This window comes from Ovis aries, chromosome 14, assembly GCF_016772045.2.
Source record: "Ovis aries strain OAR_USU_Benz2616 breed Rambouillet chromosome 14, ARS-UI_Ramb_v3.0, whole genome shotgun sequence".
Taxonomy (NCBI): Eukaryota; Metazoa; Chordata; class Mammalia; order Artiodactyla; family Bovidae; genus Ovis; species Ovis aries.
Window position 1 is genome coordinate 45,445,396 of NC_056067.1, and position 20,816 is coordinate 45,466,211.

A 20,816-nucleotide genomic window follows, 5' to 3' on the forward strand; every position below is an offset into this window, starting at 1 on the left:
TGAGCAGGCATACATTAATTTCAGCAAATTAAAATGCAATCTCAAAAATGACAGAATGATCTCTGTTCATTTCCAAGGCAAACCATTAAATACACAGTAATCCAAGTCTATGCCCCAACCAGCAACGCTAAAGAAGCTGAAGTGGAACAGTTTTATGAAGACCTACAAGACCTTCTAGAACCAACACCCAAAAAAAGATCTCCTTTTCATTATAGCGGACTGGAATGCAAAATTAGGAAGTCAAGAAATATCTGGAGTAACAGGCAAATTTGGCCTTGGAGTACAGAATGAAGCAGGGCAAAGGCTAACAGACTTTTGCCAAGAGAATGCACCACTCCTAGTAAACACCCTCTTCCAATAACACAAGAGAAGATTCTACACATGGACATCACCAGATGGTCAATACCAAAATCAGATGGATTATATTCTTTGCAGCCAAAGTTGGAGAAGTTCTATACAGTCAGCAAAAACAAGACCAAGAGCTGACTGTGGCTCAGACCATGAACTCTTTATTGCCAAATTCAGACTTAAATTGAAGAAAGTGGGGAAAACCACTAGGTCATTCAGGTATGACCTAAATCAAATCCCTTATAATTATACAGTAGAAGTGAGAAGTAGATTCAAGGGATTAGATCTGATAGACAGAGTGCCTGAAGAACTATGGACGGAGGTTTGTGGCACTGTACAGGAGGCAGGGATCAAGACTATCCCCAAGGAAAAGAAATGCAAAAAGGCCAAATGCTTGTCTGAGAGGGCCTTACAAACAGCTATGAAAAGAAGAGAAGTGAAAGGCAAAAGAGCAAAGGAAAGATATACCCAATTGAATGCAAATTTCCAAAGAATAGCAAGGAGAAACAAGAAAGCTTTCCTCAGTGATCAATCCAAAGATATAGAGGAAAACAATAGAATGGGAAAGACTAGAGATCTCTTCAAGAAAATTAGAGATACCAAGGGAACATTTCATGCAAAGATGGACACAATAAAGGACAGAAATGGTATGGACCTAACAGAAGCAGAAGATATTAAGAAGAGGAGGCAAGAATACACAGAAGAACCATGCAAAAAAAAAAACTTCACGTCCCAGATAATCACGATGGTGTGATCACTCACCTAGAGCCAGACATCCTGGAATGTGAAGTCAAGTGGGCCTTAGGAAGCATCCCTACGAACAAAGCTAGTGGAGGTGATGGCATTCCAATTGAGCTATTTCAAATCCTAAAAGATGATGCTGTGAAAGTGATGTACGCAATATGCCAGCAAATCTGGAAAACTCAGCAGTGGCCACAGGACTGGAAAAGGTCAATTTTTATTCTAATCCCAAAGAAAGGCAATGCCAAAGAATGCTCAAACTACCGCACAATTGCACTCATCTCATATGCTAGTGAAGTAATGCTCAAAATTCTCCCAACCAGGCTTCAACAGTACGTGAACCGTGAACTTCCAGGTGTTCAAGCTGGTTTTAGAAAAGGCAGAGGAACCGGAGATCAAATTGCCAACATCCGCTGGATCACTGAAAAAGCAAGAGAGTTCCAGAAAAACATCTACTTCTGCTTTATTGACTATGCCAAAGACTTTGACTGTGTAGATCACAATAAACTGTGGAAAATTCTGAAAGAGATGAGAATACCAGACCACCTGACCTACCTCTTGAGAAATCTGTATGCAGGTCAGGAAGCAATGGTTAGAACTGGACATAGAGCAACAAACTGGTTCCAAATAGGAAAAGGAGTACATCAAGGCTGTATATTGTCACTCTGCTTATTTAACTTAAATGCAGAGTACATCATGAGAAATGCTGGACTGGATGAAGCACAAGCTGGACTCAAGATTGTTGGGAGAAATATCAATAATCTCAGATATGCAGATGACACCACATTTAAAGCAGAAAGCAAAGAACTAAAGAGCCTCTTGATGAAAGAGGAGAATGAAAAAGTTGGCTTAAAACTTAACATTCAGAAAACTAAGATCATGCCATCACTTCATGGCAAATAGATGGGGAAACAGTGGAAACAGTGACAGACTTTATTTTTGGAGGCTCCAAAATCACTGCAGATGGTGACTGCAGCCATGAAATTAAAAGATGCTTGCTCCTTGGAAGAAAAAGTATGACCAACCTATACAGCATATTAAAAAACAGAGACATTATTTTGTCAACAAAAGTCGGTCTAATCAAAGTTTTGGTTTTTCCAGTAGTCATGTATGGATGTGAGAGTTGGACTATAAAGAAAGCTGAGTGCCAAAGAACTGATGCTTTTGAACTGTGGTGTTGGAGAAGACTCTTGAGAGTCCCTTGGACTACAAGGAGATCCAACTAGGCCATCCTAAAGGAAATCAGTCCTGAATATTCATTGGAAGGACTGATACTGAAGCTGAAACCCCAATACTTTGTCTACCTGATGCGAGAAACTGACTCATTGGAAAAGACCCTGATGCTGGGAAAGATTGAAGGTGGGAGGAAAAGGGGACGACAGAGCATGAGATGGTTGGATGGCATCACCAACTCGATGGACATGAGTTTGAGTAAACTCTGGGAGTTGGTGATGGACAGGGAGGCCTGGCGTGCTGCAGTCCATGGAGTCCCAAAGAGTTGGACACAACTGAACAACTGAACTGACTAACTGAAGCTGTGTTCTTATCAATTGGAAACAGAGAACTAAGATTAAATGGTCCTCACTGAGCATATGCCCCAGAATGAAACTGTAATTGCCTCAGATTCCAGATGCCTCTTATAGTTTGAGCATTTTGCCACACCAAGGGTGTGTTTAAAGATAGTCTTCTAGTGTTTAAAGATAGGTGCTTTTATATAATGCCTCTAAACACAAGCCTATTGTTTCATGTGCACAACCCAAGAAATTCCATTCACGTTCTGGAGAAAAACAAATTGGGTGTGCCACATTGAACTCTGCTCAATGTTACGTAGCAGCCTGGACGGGAAGGCAGTTTGGAGGAGAATGGTTACATGTATACACACGGCTGAGTCCCTTTGCTGTCCACTTGAAACTACCACAGTGTCGTTCATCGGCTATACTTCAATATAAAATTAAGAGTTAAAACAAAACAACTGGCCGTGCCAGGCTTACGATTATTTCCATTTGACACCTTCTTGGTCGGGAAGCAACAGTTAGAACCGGACATGGAACAACAGACTGGTTCCAAATAGGAAAAGGAGTATGTCAAGGCTGTATATTGTCACCCTGCTTATTTAACTAATATGCAAAGTACATCATGAGAAACGCTGGACTGGAAGAAACACAAGCTGGAATCAAGAGTGCCGGGAGAAATATCAATAACCTCAGATATGCAGATGACACCACCCTTATGGCAGAAAGTGAAGGGGAACTAAAAAGCCTCTTGATGAAAGTGAAAGAGGAGAGTGAAAAAGTTGGCTTAAAGCTCAACATTCAGAAAACGAAGATCATGGCATCTGGTCCCATCACTTCATGGGAAATAGATGGGGAAACAGTGGAAACAGTAGCTGACTTTATTTTGGGGGGCTCCAGAATCACTGCAGATGGTGACTGCAGCCATGAAATTAAAAGATGCTTACTCCTGGGAAGAAAAGTTATGACCAACCTAGATAGCATATTCAAAAGCAGAGACATTACTTTGCCGACTAAGGTCCGTCTAGTCAAGGCTATGGTTTTTGCGATGGTCATGTATGGATGTGAGAGTTGGACTGTGAAGAAGGCTGAGCGTTGAAGAATTGATGCTTTTGAACTGTGGTGTTGGAGAAGACTCTTGAGAGTCCCTTGGACTGCCAGGAGATCCAACCAGTCCATTCTGAAGGAGATCAGCCCTGGGATTTCTTTGGAAGGAATGATGCTAAAGCTGAAACTTCAGTACTTTGGCCACCTCATGTGAAGAGTTGACTCATTGGAAAAGACTCTGATGCTGGAAGGGATTGGGGGCAGGAGGAGAAGGGGACGACCGAGGATGAGATGGCTGGATGGTATCACTGACTCGATGGACGGGAGTCTGAGTGAACTCCGGGAGTTGGTAATGGACAAGGAGGCCTGGCGTGCTGTGATTCATGGGGTCGCAAAGAGTTGGACACCACTGAGTGACTGAACTGAACTGATTTTCAAGGGTAATTTTGGCTTTGCAAGATTTATGATCTAAATGCTGATCTAGAGTCTAGTGTTCCTCTCTCCCAGCTGTCTCCCCTTCTCCCATTTAAACTGCCTCAGTGAGTTTGTGTTTCCCAAGTGTCCAGTGTCCAGTGGTTGGGCAGGTTGGGAAGAGAGGCATAGGAGGATCCTCATTGGCAGAGAGAGTCCCCACAGTTCAGTTAATGGGACCCTCAGCAGGAGAATCTTCCCAGGTTCAGCCTTGCTCTGGCTGCCTCCCATAGGGTAAGTAGAGTCAGGCAGAGTCACCAAGGCTGCCTCTGTGTCACCCCAACCCCAAGTCTGGTTGACCTCCTAGTTCTCACTCCGAGAATAGCAGTAAGCCCCTGTTTTCCCACAGGCCTTGGCCCACTCCGCCCCAAATCTGCCAGAACTTGAGTGTGGGTGAGAGGCGAGGCCCAACCCTGATTGCTACATTACAGACACACCTAGGGGCTGGGAGCCAGCCTCCCTGGGCTCAGGGAAGGGCTGCATGCTAGGGTCTCTGGGTCTTGGGGAACATCGAAGTGAAAAGCCTAGAATCCTTGGAGAGAAAGGGGGCCAGGGTATGAGGTGTGGGGCATGGAGAGGCAGAGCCCAGGGCATCCCTGTCCCATCCTTTCCTCCTTATGTCGGTGTGTGGTCACACCCAAGAATGCAGTCACGTTGCCCAGCAGGTCTGGCTTCTTCCCTTGCCGCCCACCCTCTGCTCTATGTACACTTTGCTTACACTTCTCCCAGGAAGACTTCCTAGATGCAGCCCATTAATTCTTTTTTTTCTTTTTCAAGAGATAAAGTTTTATTTCATTATGATAGATTCAAACCAAGGTTATAAAAGCCCGAGGGTAATGACTAATACATTCCGTGAAAAGATTTTGTTACTGCTTGACAGTGACCTGTGCTAGACAGATAGCAGAATTACTTTTGTTTTTTCAAAAATATCAAATGATGACTGAATTGGGAAATTTTCATGCAGTTCTCATGGATGAATATTCCCAGAATACGGTATAAAAGCTGACCAACTTAGAGACAGACCATCTCATTTACCTACTTTATCTCAATACTTCTTATACCTTATAAACTACATTCACAAGTGGCTGACAGAGGCTAAGACTTTGTTGAACCCACTTAATGCTGACCCCTCTTCCATTCTCTAATTCCCAAATGTTTATTAAGCAGCTTTTTTGGCTCTTAGTGCTAAAGATTCGAGATGGACAGAAACCTGTCCTATGAAGCTTCTGTTCCATTAAAGGAGACAGATTATAACCTAACAAAAAAATTAAGAAACAAGATCATTTCAGAGGATGACAAGCTCTGTGAAGAAAATAAGACCAGGTGATGTCAGAGTGGTTGGGGAGGTGTCCTTGGTTAAGCTGGCTTGGGGATTTGCATTTAGACCAAAAGTCATTAAGGTTTTAGCCTTTCGATGATCCGGGGTTTCAGGGACAGGTAACAGCAGTGTTCTTTGGGAGACTGTCCAAGCACATCTGGGTTGACATTGGACAGAGAGACCAGAGCCAGAACAAGCTGAGCCGTGCTCAGGGGTTGAAATTTTATTCAACGGTTAATTGAATTTGTGGGCTTTCCTGGTGGCTCAGCAGTAAAGAACCCACCTGCCAATGCAGGAAACACGGGTTCCATCCCTGAGTCTGGAAGATCCCCTAGAGAAGGAAATGGCAGCCTACTTCAGTGTTCTGGCCTGGAGAATCCCATGGACAGAGGAGCTTGGCGGGCTACAGTCCATGGGGTCGCAAAAGAGTCAGAAATGATTTAACCACTGAAAACAACAGTGGGGTTTGTGGGGGATTCTGAGCAGGGGAGCCTCCCTGGCTGCTGTGGGAGAACGGATGTTAGGAGAAACTCAAAAGCCAGAGGCTACATCAAGAAGCTGCTTCAGAGGTCCCGGCAGGAGAAAGGGCTGGCCTGCTGTTTTATGAGAATCCTTTATACCAGAGGGCCTCAACCTGCTTCACCCCGTGCTTTAAACTTTAGAGGGTGGCTTTCAGCCCTTTGGACCATGAACGCCCCAAGTCCAGAACTATGTTGACCACCTGATCCCTCAATCCTCAGCTTCTGCCTCAATCCCTCAGGGACTGGCAGGACGCAACGTGAGGTCCAGCAGTTTCTGTGGCTCACTCACGCTCCCTGAAGGAAGCCAGCTGTCAAGTCAGCTGAAGGACAGAGCGGCAGCCCCGGGCCGGACGCGCTCTCCCCCCTGTGGCTTCGAGGAGGTACTGCAAGGCCCTCCCTAACCAGATGAGCTCGGGAAAGTGTGAGTGTTCGTGGCTCAGTCGTGTCCGACTCTTTGCGACCCCCGTGGACTGGAGCCCGCCACGCTCCTCTGTCCATGAAATTCTCCAAGCAAGAATACCGGAGTGGGTTTCCATTCCCTTTGCCAGGGGATCTTCTTGACCCAGGGATCAAACCCGGGTCTCCTGCACTGCACTCTTTACCGTCTGAGCCACCAAGGAAGCCCTTGAAATTCAGAGATGAATATAAAGCAGGAACCTCGGCTTAAGGACAAACCTGAGAAACGAATGCACTTCAAGTCATTTCCCTTAAGTTCGCTTTGGGCCCGGCTTCTTTCATTTCTTCATCAGCTATTTGGGGCCCACCCTGTGCCAGGCCCTGATCTAAGCCTTGGGAACTGAATCTCTCCTTCCCCCTCATGCCAGTCATCTTGTGCACCCCTCTCAAGAGGAAGGAGCCTCCCCAGTGCTGCTGCTGCTGCTGCTAAGTCGCTTCAGTCATGTCTGACTCTGTGTGACCCCACAGACGGCAGCCCAGTGACTCAATGGTAAAGAATCCGCCTGCAATGCAAGAGATGTGGGTTCGATCCCTGGGTGGGGAAGATCCCCTGGAGGAGGGCATGGCAACCCACTCCAGTATTCTTGCCTGGAGAATCCCACGGACACAGGAGCCTGGCTGGCTACAGTCCATAGGGTCACAAAGAGGCGGACACGACCGAGTGAGTGAGCACACTCAGGAGGAAGGTGAGTTACCCGCCCCAAACCCGTCTTCCCTCCTCCCTGACCCAGACCATCAGTGTAGTATTAAAGAATAAAATCTGCCAAAGTCTTAGGGATACAAGATTCACGTTTTATTTCCACAGAGAAACTAAAGCTGGACGCTCCTCCTGAATTTTTGTCACGGTGACTTCAGGTCACAAAATGGGGCTGGTGAAGAAACGGCTGGGGTACCCACTGAGACTGGTGGCCACAGAGACACCACCACCGTGCATGGGGGAGACAAGGGACAGGCAGGCAGGACCCCAAGCTAGAAAAGGCAGGTGTCGGCACGCAGACCAAGAGCTGGGGCCCGGGCACAGTCCGGTCCCTTGACGACCCGTTTCTCAGGCCCTCAGTCGCGGTCGGAAGTGCTTGTCTAGAAGAGAAAAGAGAAAACAGTAGAACGCCAGCCACCCCCAGATCTGTTGAAAGCAGGCGTTCTCTCCTCTCCCCCAGCTGCTGCGCCCACAGTGCCCTCGTGTCCTGCCCATGCCGCCCGCGGTCTCCTCTCTCTCTCCTCCCTAAAACAAGTATTTCCCCTCCCACAGCCCCCTCCCCGCTCCACACACAATTCCTATCCTGGTCCCACTGCTTAATCTAGTGTGCGTTCCTGTCCCTGCCTGGCCCCACGCAGCACTCAGAGGGTGCATTCCCACTGTTCTAGGTCATTAAAAAAAATTCTTCTAAGTATTTATTTTAACTGAAGTATAGTCTTCTTTTTAATTTTTAAAAACATTTTTTGGCCGAGCCATGCGGGAATCTTAGTTCCCCAATCAAGAATCGAACCCACACCCCATGCATTGGAAGCTCAGGGTCTTAACCACTGGACCACCAGGGCAGTTCCCAGTCATTTTCTTATGAGTCTTTCTCCACACGCCACACTTGGGTGTCTCCTCCTCCTTAATATCTTTAGCATGTTCTTCTAGAACAAAGGGAATGCCCAGCTCCCAGCCCTTACCCCAGGTGACTGTGCCTCAGCTCCTGATACTCACCTACCAAAACTTCACCCACTGCAGCAGGCTAGGGTGCATCCGGGAAGCCTGCGGGGCAAGGAGACGGTCTGAATGGACAGCGCATCGTCCCACATGCACCCTCTGGCCTCAAACCCCTTCTGTCGAGAGCCAGATTTTCTCTGGCCCAGAACTTACCGAGGAAGAAACCGTGACTCCCCCCTGTAAAGAGAAGATCAGAGGAGGTGAGGTGAGGGTCTCCATGACTGCTCTGTATCAGCCATGTCCTCAGGGCTCAGGAGGGACCCATGGCCCCAGCACGTTCAGACCAGAATCATCCCAGAGATCCTTTGGTCTGACGGCAGCCCTTCGGCCACAGCCAATTTCTCATTCTGCGTGCATTTTACGCAAGATGATACTGAACGTGGTCCCTGAGCATGCACTGATCAAGGGGAGTGAGAAGAGGAAAGTTAGGTCTCCCTCTGCCTGCCCGGGGGATGAGCGAAGTGGATACCCACTGGAATATCAACTGCAGTTTCACCTCCTTTCAGTCAGCAGGCAGTCTCTGAGCTCTCAGGAGAAGTCCTCTCCCCGAGGGCAGGGGCTTTATTATTCTGAGAAATGGAGGGAAATACTGGCAGTTCGTTTGTTTGTTAACCAGTAGAATTAGTATTTAGCATATTCCTTTACTAAATTTATAAAATTGTTTCTTTGAGCCTGAATAAAGCAAAATCCTCACTTTTCTTTCCTGTTACTTCCTTTATGAAAAGAAGCCTTCATTTTCCCAAGAGTTTCTGGGCCAGCCTTCTCTCCCCCAGAAAGGTCAGCAGTTAGAGATGGAGAGCATATTTGCTGTGGGTCCTGCGATTTTTGAGGAGGCTTCGCTTACCCCTTGGAAGAAAAATTTATGACCAACCTAGATAGCATATTCAAAAGCAGAGGTTATGGTTTTTCCAGTGATCATGTATGGATGTGAGAGTTGGACTGTGAAGAAGGCTGAGCGCCGAAGAATTGATACGTTTGAACTGTGGTGTTGGAGAAGACTCTGGAGAGTCCCTTGGACTACAAGGAGATCCAACCAGTCCATTCTGAAGGAGATCAACCCTGGGATTTCTTTGGAAGGAATGATGCTAAAGCTGAAACTTCAGTACTTTGGCCACCTCATGCGAAGAGTTGACTCTTTGGAAAAGACTCTGATGCTGGGAGGGATTGGGGGCAGGAGGAGAAGGGGACGACCGAGGATGAGATGGCTGGATGGTATCACTGACTCGATGGACGGGAGTCTGAGTGGACTCCAGGAGTTGGTAATGGACAGGGAGGCCTGGCGTGCTGCGATTCATGGGGTCGCAGAGAGTCAGACATGACTGAGCGACTGAACTGAACTGAGCTGATGTTCCTCATTGAGAGGATCCCAGTTTTCTCCATGGCATGCGACGCAGTCACAGTTCCCCTGAAAACTCTTCTGAGTGGGTGGGCAGTTGCAAGTCTTACCTTAGCGGGGGTCTTGACTGGGTACTGCCCGCCAAGGGCTGCAGGAGGTCCCTGCTGGTTGTAATTGTAGTTCTGTGGAAGGAAGCAGGGAGTTGGGGGTGGATAGGGGGACAGGAGAGAAGGGATGAAGGCATTTTACCCCCACCCCCCGGCTCTGACTGGACCTTTCTCAAAGGCCCGGCCTCCTCCCCTCCTCACGTCATGTGTTTGCTTCTATAGAATCTCCTCAGCCACACCCCACGCCTTCACCTCACTTCATCTCCCAGCCCAGATGGCCTGGCCTCCCTCGTCCTTCTCTGCCTCTCCCAGCATCTCAGGTGTCACTGAGGAGGTGGGCAGAGGAGACCAAGAAAAGAAGGGAAGTCTGAATCAGGTGGTCAGGTGGCAATTAGCTCACCTTAGCAGTCCCAGCTACTGTGTCTTGCCATCCTGTGCCAGGCTGAGAAAATGATAGAACCGGGCGTGAGGAGGGAGAATTTCAGACTGGCCAGACCAAGAGCCAGGTGGACTTCCCAGGTGGCGCTAGTGGTAAGAACCTGCCTGCCAATGCAGGAGACATAAGAGAGGTGGGTTCAATCTCTGGGTCAGGAAGATCCCCTGAAGGAGGGCATATCAATCTACTCCAGTGTTCCTGCCTGGAGAATCCCATGGACAGAAGAGCCTGGTGGGCTGCAGTCCATAGGGTTGCAAAAAGTGACTTAGCATGCACAAGAGCCAGGCGGAAAGGGACCATGGGCCGTTAGGGCATTCTGAGGGAGGGACTCACCTGGCCAGCCCCACCTGCCCTCTTCTGAAGCGATGGCACGTCTTCACCCTGGAAGGAAGGGGGACTCAGAACAAGGGCGGCCTCGCAGTCCTTCAGGCCTTGCCGGACTCTCACCACCCAGGTTCTGCCCTCCTTCTGGAGGCCAGCATCCCACCCAACCCACCCACCCTTCTCGGGGTCCGTGATAGGTGCTGCCTATGGTGAAGGCGGCGGGCTGGGAGGAAACTGATGGCCCGGATAGATAGAGGACAGGTTGCCACACTCAGTGGGCAGCGAGGAGGAGAGAACAGGTTTGGCAGCCCCACCATCACCTGGGCACCTGCAGCGCTGGCCTGAGCCAGAGTAACAAGCTCCCAGGGTGGAGCCCCCAGGTCAGCCCCACCCATCTTCAGCCGGCAGCACACCCTCACAGGCCTGGTGATCTCTCTTCCCAAGTGCTTTTCTTTACAGGGTCTTTGGAAGGCCCGGCTGGTTCCCAGGGAGGCCAAGTCAAAGGAGAGAGAGGGAAAGGAGAAATACAGGAAAGCAGACAGACCCTTAAGAAGCACTGCAGGGACTTCCCTGGTGGTCCAGTGGCTAAGACTCTGCACTCCCAAAGCAGGGGGCCCGGCTTCGATCCCTGATCAGGGAACTAAGATCCCACATGGCTCAACTAAGGGTCCCCATGCCAGAACAAAGATCAAAGGTGCTGCGTGCTGCAATGAAGACCCAGCACAACCAAGGAAATGAGTAAATATTTTTTAAAAAGAAGCACTGCAGATGCGCAGGCCACCTCCCCTCCTCTGATCAAGGCAAGGGGAAATCTTGCCTGTCTCTTTCTCAGGCTCAGGATCTTCTCCCCAAATCTGGCTTAACACTCCACCTTATCCATACCTGCCATTAATTTCTTTTTCGTTCTTTCTGTCACTGACTTCTAACCCCACTGCTAGCCCCAAAAACATGGACACAAACTGGAGGAACACAGGCCTCCACAAGCATTTTTGGCTCGGTCCGCATGTGTAAATTCAATTAGTTGTGAAGAGTTGAAAGCCCTAGCTTCTTCTACAAAAAATCAAGACAACGTGTCCCCATCTGTCCAGCCTCACGTGCCCACGTGGACAAGGGAGCCGGTGGCCCTGGCCTCAGTGCCCAAGAGTCCTGATTCCCGAAGGCCACTAGCCCCACAAAACCCAAGTGTGGCCTTCAACAGGACGCTAAGGTCCTGCCCGTCCTTCCCAGAACTCAAATAACCAGACCCCCTCACCCCCGCACCTGCCTGCACGCGACCTTGACCCTCCCTCCTCCTCCTCCTCCCCCCATAGATACTACCTTCCCGCTGCCCTTCAGCTTTCCTCCTGAGTGACCCTGTTCTGGCCCTGAGAGTTGAGCCCAGCCCCAGGCCCCTCCATCTCCCCCATCCCGTGACCCCCGCCCTCTGCTCCCCCTGCAGTACCCACCCAGCTGAGGCTCCCCCCGAGCCAGGCCACACCCAGCAGGAGCAACAGCAGAGATGAGACAGTGGCTGGCTTCATGATCTCTCGCCTGTGGAGCCCTTGACTCTCGACTTCAGCTTTTATCCCCGGGAGGACCTCCCACCCGGCTCCCTTCTCTGTGACTCACAGCTTCCCTCTCCCACCCCACCTCCGCTGGGCACGCACACAGGGAAGAAAGTGGGGACCAAGGGAGGCGCCTTCCCTCAGCAGGGAGGAAGCAGAACTGAATCTCCATGCCGCTGCCCAGGGCCCCTGAACCCTGTGTCCCCAGAGCTGAGCGTCCCGACCCCAAAACCAGGGGTTCTACGGCCCTTACCTCAGTAATGACTTTCCAGTTCAAGAAAGGAGTGTTGTGTTTGAAATCCTGGAGGAAGAAGGAAAGATGAATGGGCCACAGGGAAAGAGGATTCAGAGGGTGGAGTGTGGCAGCCTGTTGTGAAAGTTTCAAGATGATGTGCAAGAACGGGTTTTGGTGTCTGGGTGTAGTTTGGGGTTAGATGAGGATAATCCTCCAGGAGACTGAGGGTGTTAACACTGCTGATGGTACTGGTGATAAGACTTGGGGGAGATGATGCATCTCAGAAGTGGGCAGAGGGAGAATTTTGCGACAGGTAGACTGGAGCAGAGGGGTAGCTGCCTTGAGGGAGGGAGGGAAGAGGGACAGGATCACCAGGATTCCCATTTCTTCAAAGAGTGAGAGTTCTCCTACCTGCCAGAGCCGCCTGAAGTAGAGGAGGGCACGAGTGCTGGGGGGTGGGGCTTGGCCCTGTGGATGGAAGTGGGGAGTGAGCCGGTGAGCAAGGCGCCTGTCCCCAGCCCACCCTCACCTGAACCCCTGCTCCTGCCTCCCTCAGCCTTCAGAATTCACTGTGACTGAGGTCTGGGGGGAGCTGCTACCTCTAGGGACACCAGAATACTGTTTTGGGGGACAGGGAGAGGGAGGCTAGGTCTCTGGAGCCACTAGCTGCCCCTCTGTCACCCCCACAGCACATGACAGCTTTGTTCTCTAGCCCAGTTCCACCCCCCACCCCCAGCCTCAGAGAGAACACAACCTCAGGTCCTGCCCCCTGGACCTTCCCACCTTACTACCTGCCCACCTCCCAGAGATGTGGAGCTGAAGTCCCCCCTTCCAACCACCCCATCCCCTCCCCATCCCCCAGAACAACAGTGGAGACGTTAAGAAAGGAGCAGAGACCAGGAGTGTGGGATAGCTGAGATTTATTCTGGAGCAAGCATTAAGGTTAGTAGGGAGATAGTGGTGTTTAAAGAATGGGTCGGGGGGCGGGGCTCCCCTCCATCTGGTAGCTCCGTGTCTGGAAGTCACGGGGTGCGAAAGCTCCTCTGGTCCTGGGCAAAGAAAAAAGTTCCAAGGGAGAGCTCAAGGACTAGGGATTTGGTGAGCAGTGGACCAAGGCAGGGGTAGATGGGACCTCGGCATCAGAAATCTACCAGGACCTTTGCGCCCACGGCTGTCATCCAGTCAAGTCCAGCTCTTGGGCTTGGAAACCCCCATACCTGCCAGGAACGTGTGGGCCCTGTCCTCACTCCTCATCTGGCCGAGTCCTGGCTCCCTCATTGCCCCTCCCCCTACCATGAAGAAGGTGGATCTCTCCCTCCTCTTCTCCGCCCATCTCTGTGTCCTGTCCCTTTCCTGGGAGATCTGCTCCTGGGGGAGCCACCCCCCGTGAATCCTGCCTGGCTGTGAGCACTCCCTTTACTGGCCCCCTAGATGTGCAAAAACGTTTGACCCCCTGGGAAGTATCTGTGCATGCCCTGGTTCTCCCATTAAATTCTTAAGTGCCCATGCTCACAGGCCTGAGCATGGTCCACAGCAAGGAGTCTTGCCCTTACCAGAGACCATTAGCTATGAAATAGAAAAGTGTTTTGTTCATTTTGTCCCTCCAAGCCAAGACTCTGCTGCAGCTGGGAGCTTCTGCAGCTCCCATCTTTCAGCCCCCATCTTATTCCCAGAGAGTGATGTTCCTGAAGGGGGGACTGCCTCTCTGTCTCCCCACTGACCATCTCCCTCCCCCATGAGTTTTGGAGGGCAAAAATCCTAGTCTGCATTCTTATACTTGAAGGGTCAGGAACTCTAGTTTCTCCAATCAGGTGGTTAGAAGGACTGGGATGGGCAGGGGGGGTCTGACCGCTGGAGAGCAAGCCCCAGTGGCAAGAAGCAGCTGCTTCTTGGCTCTGGGCTCTCACAGGCCATAGAAAGAGGAGCCCAGTGTTGCCATATTGTTCTTTGAAAATGAATCAAACAAAAGGATCAGTGGACCACCGATTGCAGCTTCTGCCTTTGGTATTTGAATCATTTATTTGTCCCTCGCCCCCCATTCCAGTCCACCCTCTCTGCTCTGGAGATACATCTGCTATTCTGGTGTCAGATCAGCCTGGCCAGGGCTTGCCCTGCGAGAGCAAGGGGTATGCAGGGAAGAAAGACAAGGGGGTTCTGGGCTCTGAGCATCTCCTAAGATTACATATGTGCAGGGCCCAGACTGATGCCTGGAGTGTTCCTTCCCTTTTCCCTTTCTTGGCATCAATCCTCAGGTGAACTTGAGCTCCCCCTGATGATTCAGTCCATGCCCTGCCTCTCTCTGCCTCTGCTCCCTCCCTGGTTCCTGGGGATTAGGCCTACTTACTCTCCGGGGAAACTGAGGTTCAGGACTGTTCAGGTCTGCATGTTGAGACATGAAAAAACCTGCTCCCTCCTTATCCCCCACTCCCAGCTGTTTTCAAATTCTCCCTCTCTTTTCAGGTCTCTGCTGTCCTTCCTCCTCGTTTTTATCTTTTCTTTTTAAATGACTGGCAGAAATGCCTTCTTAATGACCATCATCACTGTTCCCTGGCTCACCTAGCCAGAGTTTAGCTTTCTTCTCTACATCCCTCTCTTAAAAAGATCAGAATGACGCGGCCTTCCAGCCCTTACCTTGTTTAAGGCATCCCAGTTAATGAAGCCCAGCTTGGATTTAAAATTCTGCAGGGAAAAAAAGAGAAGAAGACTGGCCAAATTGGATCATAGTGTGATTGACTCAGGGCCTCAGGACAAGAGAGGTCAAGGGCCACTGCTGACAATCATTATATTGGGTTGGCCAGAAGTTTGATCGGGTTTTCCCAAAGATGGTATGGAAAAACCGGAACGAACATTTTGGCCAACCCAATAGCCCGAAGACTTCCGCCTGTGGGACCAAGAGACACAGGTTTGGTTTCTAAAGAAGAGTGAGCAGAGCACTCCTGCCGAACTCACCTTCCAGAAAGTGTCGAAGTTGAAGGGCTCAGAAGATGTCTGAGAGTTCTAAGGGACCAATGAGAAACAGGAGAGTAAGAACCCACTCTGTGGGCTGGAGGCAGGAGTGGGGAGGGCAGGCAGGGGTGCTTGACACCATGGTCCTGACCCAAGAGGAGGGATGTTCTCACTCACCAAGGTGTTGATTCCACTGACAGCTTCGCCTTCTCCACCAGAGCCCTGCCCCTGCGTGGGGAAAAGGGGACTGATGCTCAAGGCTCCATACATCCTGTCATGCATGCAGCCTACCACCTCTCTCTTCTCAGCGTTTGTACTGTGTGCTCTCTGTCAAGCCATCCACCCCATTTCTTTCCACAGCACCTAAGAGCCACCACCTCCAGAAAGCCTTCCTGGACTGACTTGCTGCTTGCTCTCCAGACTAACCCTACCCAGTCCTTTGAATCAAATCCATATTCTTTCTTCCCCCGATTCCTTGCTCCCCAAACATCACTAGTAGCCAACATGTAGTCCCACTGTGCATGGGGCACTGTGCCTCTTTCCACCACTTTCCCATGTGGAGATGGCTCTGCTTTACAGAAGGAAACTGAAGCAGAGAGCAGTCCAGCAGCTTTTCTCAGCTCGTGTCTCCGTGTTAGACTCCAGTGCCAGGACCCTGAACCACCTTGGTGTGATTACGATGCAGAAAGCTCTGCAGTAACTGATGCAGGGGGTGCAGGTTTGATCCCTGGTCAGGGAACTAAGGGTTTCCCAGGGGATGCTAGTGGTAAAGAACCCGCTTGCCAATGTAGGAGACATAAAGGACATGGGTTCAACCCCTGGGTCGGGAAGACCCCCTGGAGGACGGCATGGCAACCCACTCCAGTATTCTTGCCTGGAGGATCCCCATGGGCAGAGGAGCCTGGTGGGCTACAGTCCATAGAGTTGAAAAGAGCTGGACATGACTAAAGCAACTTAGCACACATGCATGGGGAAGTAAGGTCCCACACACTGTGGGGCAAGTCCAAAAAGTAAATAAAATAAAATAAATATCCCCTTGATGACAGAGGATGTGATGGTTGGATGGCATCACTGACTCGATGGGCAGGAGTTTGAGTGGACTCTGGGAGTTGGTGATGGACAGGGAGGCCTGGCATGCTGCAGTCCATGGGGTCGAAAAGAGTCAGACACAACTGAGCGACTGAACTGAACTGACTGACTATTCTGTTATTTTTGTCTGTTTTTCCACCTCATTACGTATTTAAGACTTTGGTGTGCAAAAAGAAAACTAAAAATAGAATTACAAACTGGGAGGTTTCTTAAAACCTGCCTACCCAGAAAAGGTTAGTGTCCCTGACATGTGAGGAGCTCTTCACAGAGCCTTCTCGCTGTAGTGCCCTCCTCCCCACTGGGCGTGCTCCTCGTCCTCTCACATAGGCTAACAGCCTTGCCAGGACGCTTGTTGGAAACCAGAGTCTCAGCCGCACCCCAGTCCTACTGAATCAGAATCTGCGTTTTCACAAGACCTCTGGGCGCTGCCTGTGGACCTTAGTGCAACACCTCCTCTGTCAGCTCAGCAGGTGCTGACAGAGAGCCAGATTTCCAGGATAACTAGGAGGGAAAACTACGCTTTCAAAATCAGTTTCAAAACTCATCACCGAATTCTGTTCACTGGTCGGGTATAGGATATTTGAAACAATCCTGTTTCTAAAAGGACTGGTTTTCGTTCCATTGTTCACAGCCCCAGTCTGTGGTCTAACGTGAGATAGAGCATGTAAGGACCTACAGTTAATGATTACTTGGGAGCTTATTAGTCTTTTGAGGAAAATGCCCATGGTTTCCTCCCCCTGGATTGTAAATTCCCCACAGACAGGGTTGGGACGAAGGCTCGCATTAGGAGAGCAGTGAGCAGAGTTGCATTGAGGAGGGGCACCACTGCAGGGATGAACTGCAGTCACTGCAGGTTCGGCTCTCACCTGACCCCCAGATCCCCCGGAAACGTGTGGGTTGTCACACTGTGGGAGAGACAAAGAGAAGACTCTCAGTCCCTACCCAGACACCTAGTCCAGCCCCGCAGACTGCAGCCTTTGCACCCCAAGGCTGGTCTGTGTCCATCACCCCATCAGCATCCGCCCCCGTTCCCTGCGGGGACTGAGGGAGCTGTCCTCTTCCACCGTTGCCCACCTTCCATGCCTCTTCACACTCACCTCGGGTTTGTTTCTGCCACCACTTCCAACTCTGCTCCCCGAGGAGGAGTTGGGGTTGTATCCCTACAAGGGAGTGAAAGAGTCCATGTGGGGGCTTCAAAGGACTTGGAAGGGCCCAGAGTTCCCGAAGTAGGGATTGTCCCCATCCCCTCACCCTCTCCTGGAACCTAGAGAGGGGAAGGGACCCCTAGAATCCTTACCTGGGAGGAGCCACCATGATCAGAATTTCTAGTGTCCTGGATGCAGGGAAAGCGGGTGGTACAGAGAGCAGTACGTTACGGCAGCTTACAGCACCTGGCTTGTTCTTGCCTGAGACCTTTCCCAGAACCCCCAAGGAAGCCAGCTGTGCCTCCTCTCTGCAGGCCCCCTGGTCGGAGCTCCACCCTCATCCAGCTCCCAGGTCATGATCCCCTCCTGACCGTCTCATCCCTCGTGTAGGGACACTATTATTAGCATCTACACCGAAGTTCTGTAAGTGTCCTTAAGTCTCCACATGTGGTCCTGTCCCCGTCCTCCTGGGAGCTTCCCAAATAAGTGTCATGTTTCCCGGGGCCCACCTCTCTGGCTCCATCCACCACCCCAGCTCTGGTCAGATTCACCAAGTAGACATGCCTGCAGGCGCAGAGGTTAGACAGGGGACAGCATCCCCCGTCACCAAGTGGATGGCAAGGGGCGAGGGTAAACACAGTAGGCAGGGCACCTCTTCTGGAATTAGAGGGCACGTGTCAGTGGCACCGCCTGGTGGGGCTGGAAGGTGGGCAACATGAGCTGGGGGCCCTGGGATGACAACTCCATTGACGCCAGCTACCCTGGGGCCGGCAGCTTTCAGGAAGACCCTGGAGTGAGTGTCCTCAGCACAGACCACCAGGGGCCCCATCTCTGCCCTTCAACAAAAGAGTAGAACATACCCAGCTGGACCCGGAGCTGCTGCTGCCGCCACCATTGCTGCCGCCGCCGTTACTGCCAGGGCCGCCATTGCTGCCGCCACTGTTACTGCCGGGGCCGCCATTGCTGCCGCCGCCATTACTGCCGGCGCCGCCATTGCTGCCGCCGCCATTACTGCTGGAGCCACTGCTGCTGCTTCCCTGAGGAGCGGGAAGAGACCAGCATCAGTCACTTGCGTCCTGTCCAACTCGGTGCGACCCCAAGGACTGTAGCCCGCCAGGCTCCTCTGTCCATGGGACTCTCCAGGCAAGAAGACGGGAGTGAATAGCCATTGCCTTCTCCAGGAGATCTTCCCCACCCAGGGATCCAACCCCAGTCTCCCTCATTGCAGGCAGATTCTTTACCGTCTGAGCCGAGAGACCAGAGTGAGGTCTAAAGATGAGAACTCCAGGGGAGAAGGCTTTCCTCCCTCTCCCTCCTCCCTCAGGAGTATTTCCCACCCAGTTTGAGAGGAGTAGAGTTTCTCTGTCTCCTCCCGGGGCAAAAATGCTTCAGGTTGCCCAGTGCTCTTACCCCAGAGTTGCCAGAGCTTCCACCTGAGCCAGGGGGGGTGGTGCACTGTGGAGGGAAGGGAACGGGTGGGGTTCCAGGCAAAGCTGTTCCCCCAGGCCAGGCTCTCCTGCATCCTTGGCTTGGCTTCCTGACCCAGTGCCTCTCTCCCCCAAACCTAGCTCACTCTTTTGAGCCTCGTCCCCACGCCTGTCTCTCCCCAACCAGTCTGCATCTTCCTTCCACCCCTCCCCTGCCTGTCTTTCTCTCCGCTGTGCCTCTCCCAGTTTCTGTCACATGCATCCAGACACCTCTGCCTCTCCAGGCTCTTCCTCTTACTTCCGTATTTCCGTTGCTGCTGCTTCTCACTGAACCAGGTTGGGGTGCAGTTCCCTGTGGGAAGGGTGAGATGAGCTTGGGATCAGGAAGGACATGGGGAGGCACCAAGTGTGTGGGCTTGAGGGGAGGGAGGGGGCAAGCATCAGAGTTGATGGTTACTTTACCTGAGAGTTGGCCCCTGGGTTGAATGGCCCTCTGTGGCCTCCCTGGCCCCAGGAGCCTCCCTGAGCATTAGCTCCAAAGCTGCCACCTGAGCCTCCAGAGAACACGTGGTCGTGGGTGTCCCCTGGGCCTCCAGAGCTGCCCTGAGAGCCAGGGATGCCGTGGTGTCCAGATGGAGGCTGCCCATTGGTTCCCTGCAAGAAGGACACGGCTGCACTGAGTGTGTGTGACCTCCTCATTCTGGGGTGGGAGAGAGCGGACAGAGCAACTCAGAGAGAAAGGAACCAGAGCAGGGCACGGGGGGAGGCAGGTGGAGAGAGACCCAGGGCAGTGGAGGAGGGAGGCCTGACGTGGAAGGATCACCACCGATGAGGAGGCATCCCTCCTTTCAACTACTTCCCGGGATCCTCAGCCCAGCTGCCCATAGCCTCCCATTTCCACAGCGGCCTTCCAGCCACTCACCCAAGCTCCGTTGCTGCCGGGCGCTCCCTGCCAGGAGCTGTGGGCAGGGTCCACTCCGTGTCCGATGATATTTTCAGCCTGTCTGCCGGCCTCGCTCCCAGTGTTTTTAAGAGCGTGGCTCGCTTCCTTAAGCTTGTGGGCAAGAGCATCCCCCAAGTGGGGGTCCCTGGCCTCCCTGATTCCCAAGCTCGCTTTCTCTCCAGTCCCTTGGCCAATGGCCTTCTCGATTCCTTGGATGGCGGCTTCTCCCAAGGCCTCTCCCACCCCCTCTCCCACCCCGTGTACAATGGCTTCCCCAACTTTTCCTGCAGAGTCGGCCTCTCCGCTCCGCATTGGGCTAGCCTCTCCACTGCCCAGGAGCAGGAACAGCAGGAGGCAGGCCAGAGACCCCTTTCGCTTCATCTCTGCCTCTCTTCCTCTCTCCTGAGTGTCTTCTTTCTACCCAGGTTCCTTTTCGGGCCCTGTCGCTTCCCTGATGTCTGCCGGCCCTTCTCCCTTCTCTCCTTCCTTCTGGCTTCTTGTTCGCCCTCCCTCTGGGACTGCAGCCTGCTCTCTCCCTCCCGAGATGCCCTTGTCTTCCTAAAGTCCTCCTCCACGCCACTACTCCTTATAGTGTAGCTTGGGAGAAGGTGGCAGGGCTGGGTGGTTCAGGGTCCCTCCCCACAGTGACTCAGATCCAACCACCCGATAGGGTAATGAGCTGTAATTGTGAGTCTTCGTGTCTGTGTCGAAACAGAGAGGGAGTCCGTGCATCAGGGAGGGAGGAAGAAATGGGATGAGGTCGGTGCCAAAGTGTTCTGATTTCCCAACCCCAGGAATTTGGGGCGCAGGGTGGGGGTGGGGGCATCTGGGGAGCTAGGTGGTGGGGTGGAGGGGACTTAGGAGGGAGGAATCAGACAGGACGTCAAAAGAGGAAGTGAGGGTAAGGAGCCCAGTGGAACAGGACCCATCCTAGGTGTAAGCCAGCCTGATCCGGGGCACCATGATGGGCGCAGGTGACCTTCGCCAGCCTTCATCTCTACCATCTCTCTCCTATACTGCCACCTACAGGTGAGAGCCTGACACTGCCATGCCTTCCAGCCACAGAGAGCCTGGGACCCCAGGCATCAGTTAGGGAAGGAAGTGGCCACGACCCTGAGTGGTCATCAGGGCATGTCAGTTAGCATCTGGGCTGAGAAAGCTGGGTGTGGAGCAGG

General features: G+C 51.9%; 1 protein-coding gene across 4 annotated transcripts; it reads right to left on the bottom strand.

Moving 5' to 3' along the window:
• Nucleotides 1-7,184: 7,184 nt before the first annotated feature.
• On the bottom strand, nt 7,185-20,231 carry DMKN (dermokine). 4 transcript variants are annotated; one of them, XR_001045152.4, is made up of 20 exons: nt 19,621-20,231; nt 19,161-19,352; nt 18,997-19,050; nt 18,682-18,726; nt 18,132-18,308; nt 17,424-17,459; nt 17,224-17,286; nt 16,993-17,031; nt 15,215-15,265; nt 15,041-15,088; nt 14,723-14,770; nt 12,503-12,559; nt 12,110-12,157; nt 10,322-10,369; nt 9,953-9,994; nt 9,556-9,627; nt 8,583-8,678; nt 8,263-8,286; nt 8,107-8,154; nt 7,185-7,490 (listed from the first exon to the last, which is right to left on the bottom strand). XR_001045152.4 is itself a non-coding variant. In XM_004015171.5 (19 exons), the coding sequence occupies exons 1-18, from the start codon at nt 20,020-20,022 to the stop codon at nt 8,107-8,109; spliced, it is 1,494 nt and encodes a 497-aa protein (XP_004015220.2). In that variant the 5' UTR covers nt 20,023-20,231; the 3' UTR covers nt 7,185-7,490. The 4 variants fall into 4 exon arrangements, 2 of the variants coding, with proteins under 2 accessions (XP_004015220.2, XP_012045571.2); XR_001045153.4 differs by lacking the exon at nt 9,953-9,994; XM_004015171.5 differs by lacking the exon at nt 8,583-8,678.
• Nucleotides 20,232-20,816: the final 585 nt, after the last annotated feature.

Excerpts from the sequence above, each read along its gene's own strand:
- DMKN (XM_004015171.5), bottom strand. The coding sequence starts at position 20,022 with ATGAAGCGAAAGGGGTCTCTGGCCTGCCTCCTGCTGTTCCTGCTCCTG. Across the intron at positions 19,051-19,160 it reads ACCCAGGGGCCAACTCTCAG|GGAACTGCACCCCAACCTGG; the intron begins GTAAAGTAACCA and ends CCCTTCCCACAG. Across the intron at positions 14,771-15,040 it reads ACTTCGACACTTTCTGGAAG|AATTTTAAATCCAAGCTGGG; the intron begins GTGAGTTCGGCA and ends TTTTCCCTGCAG.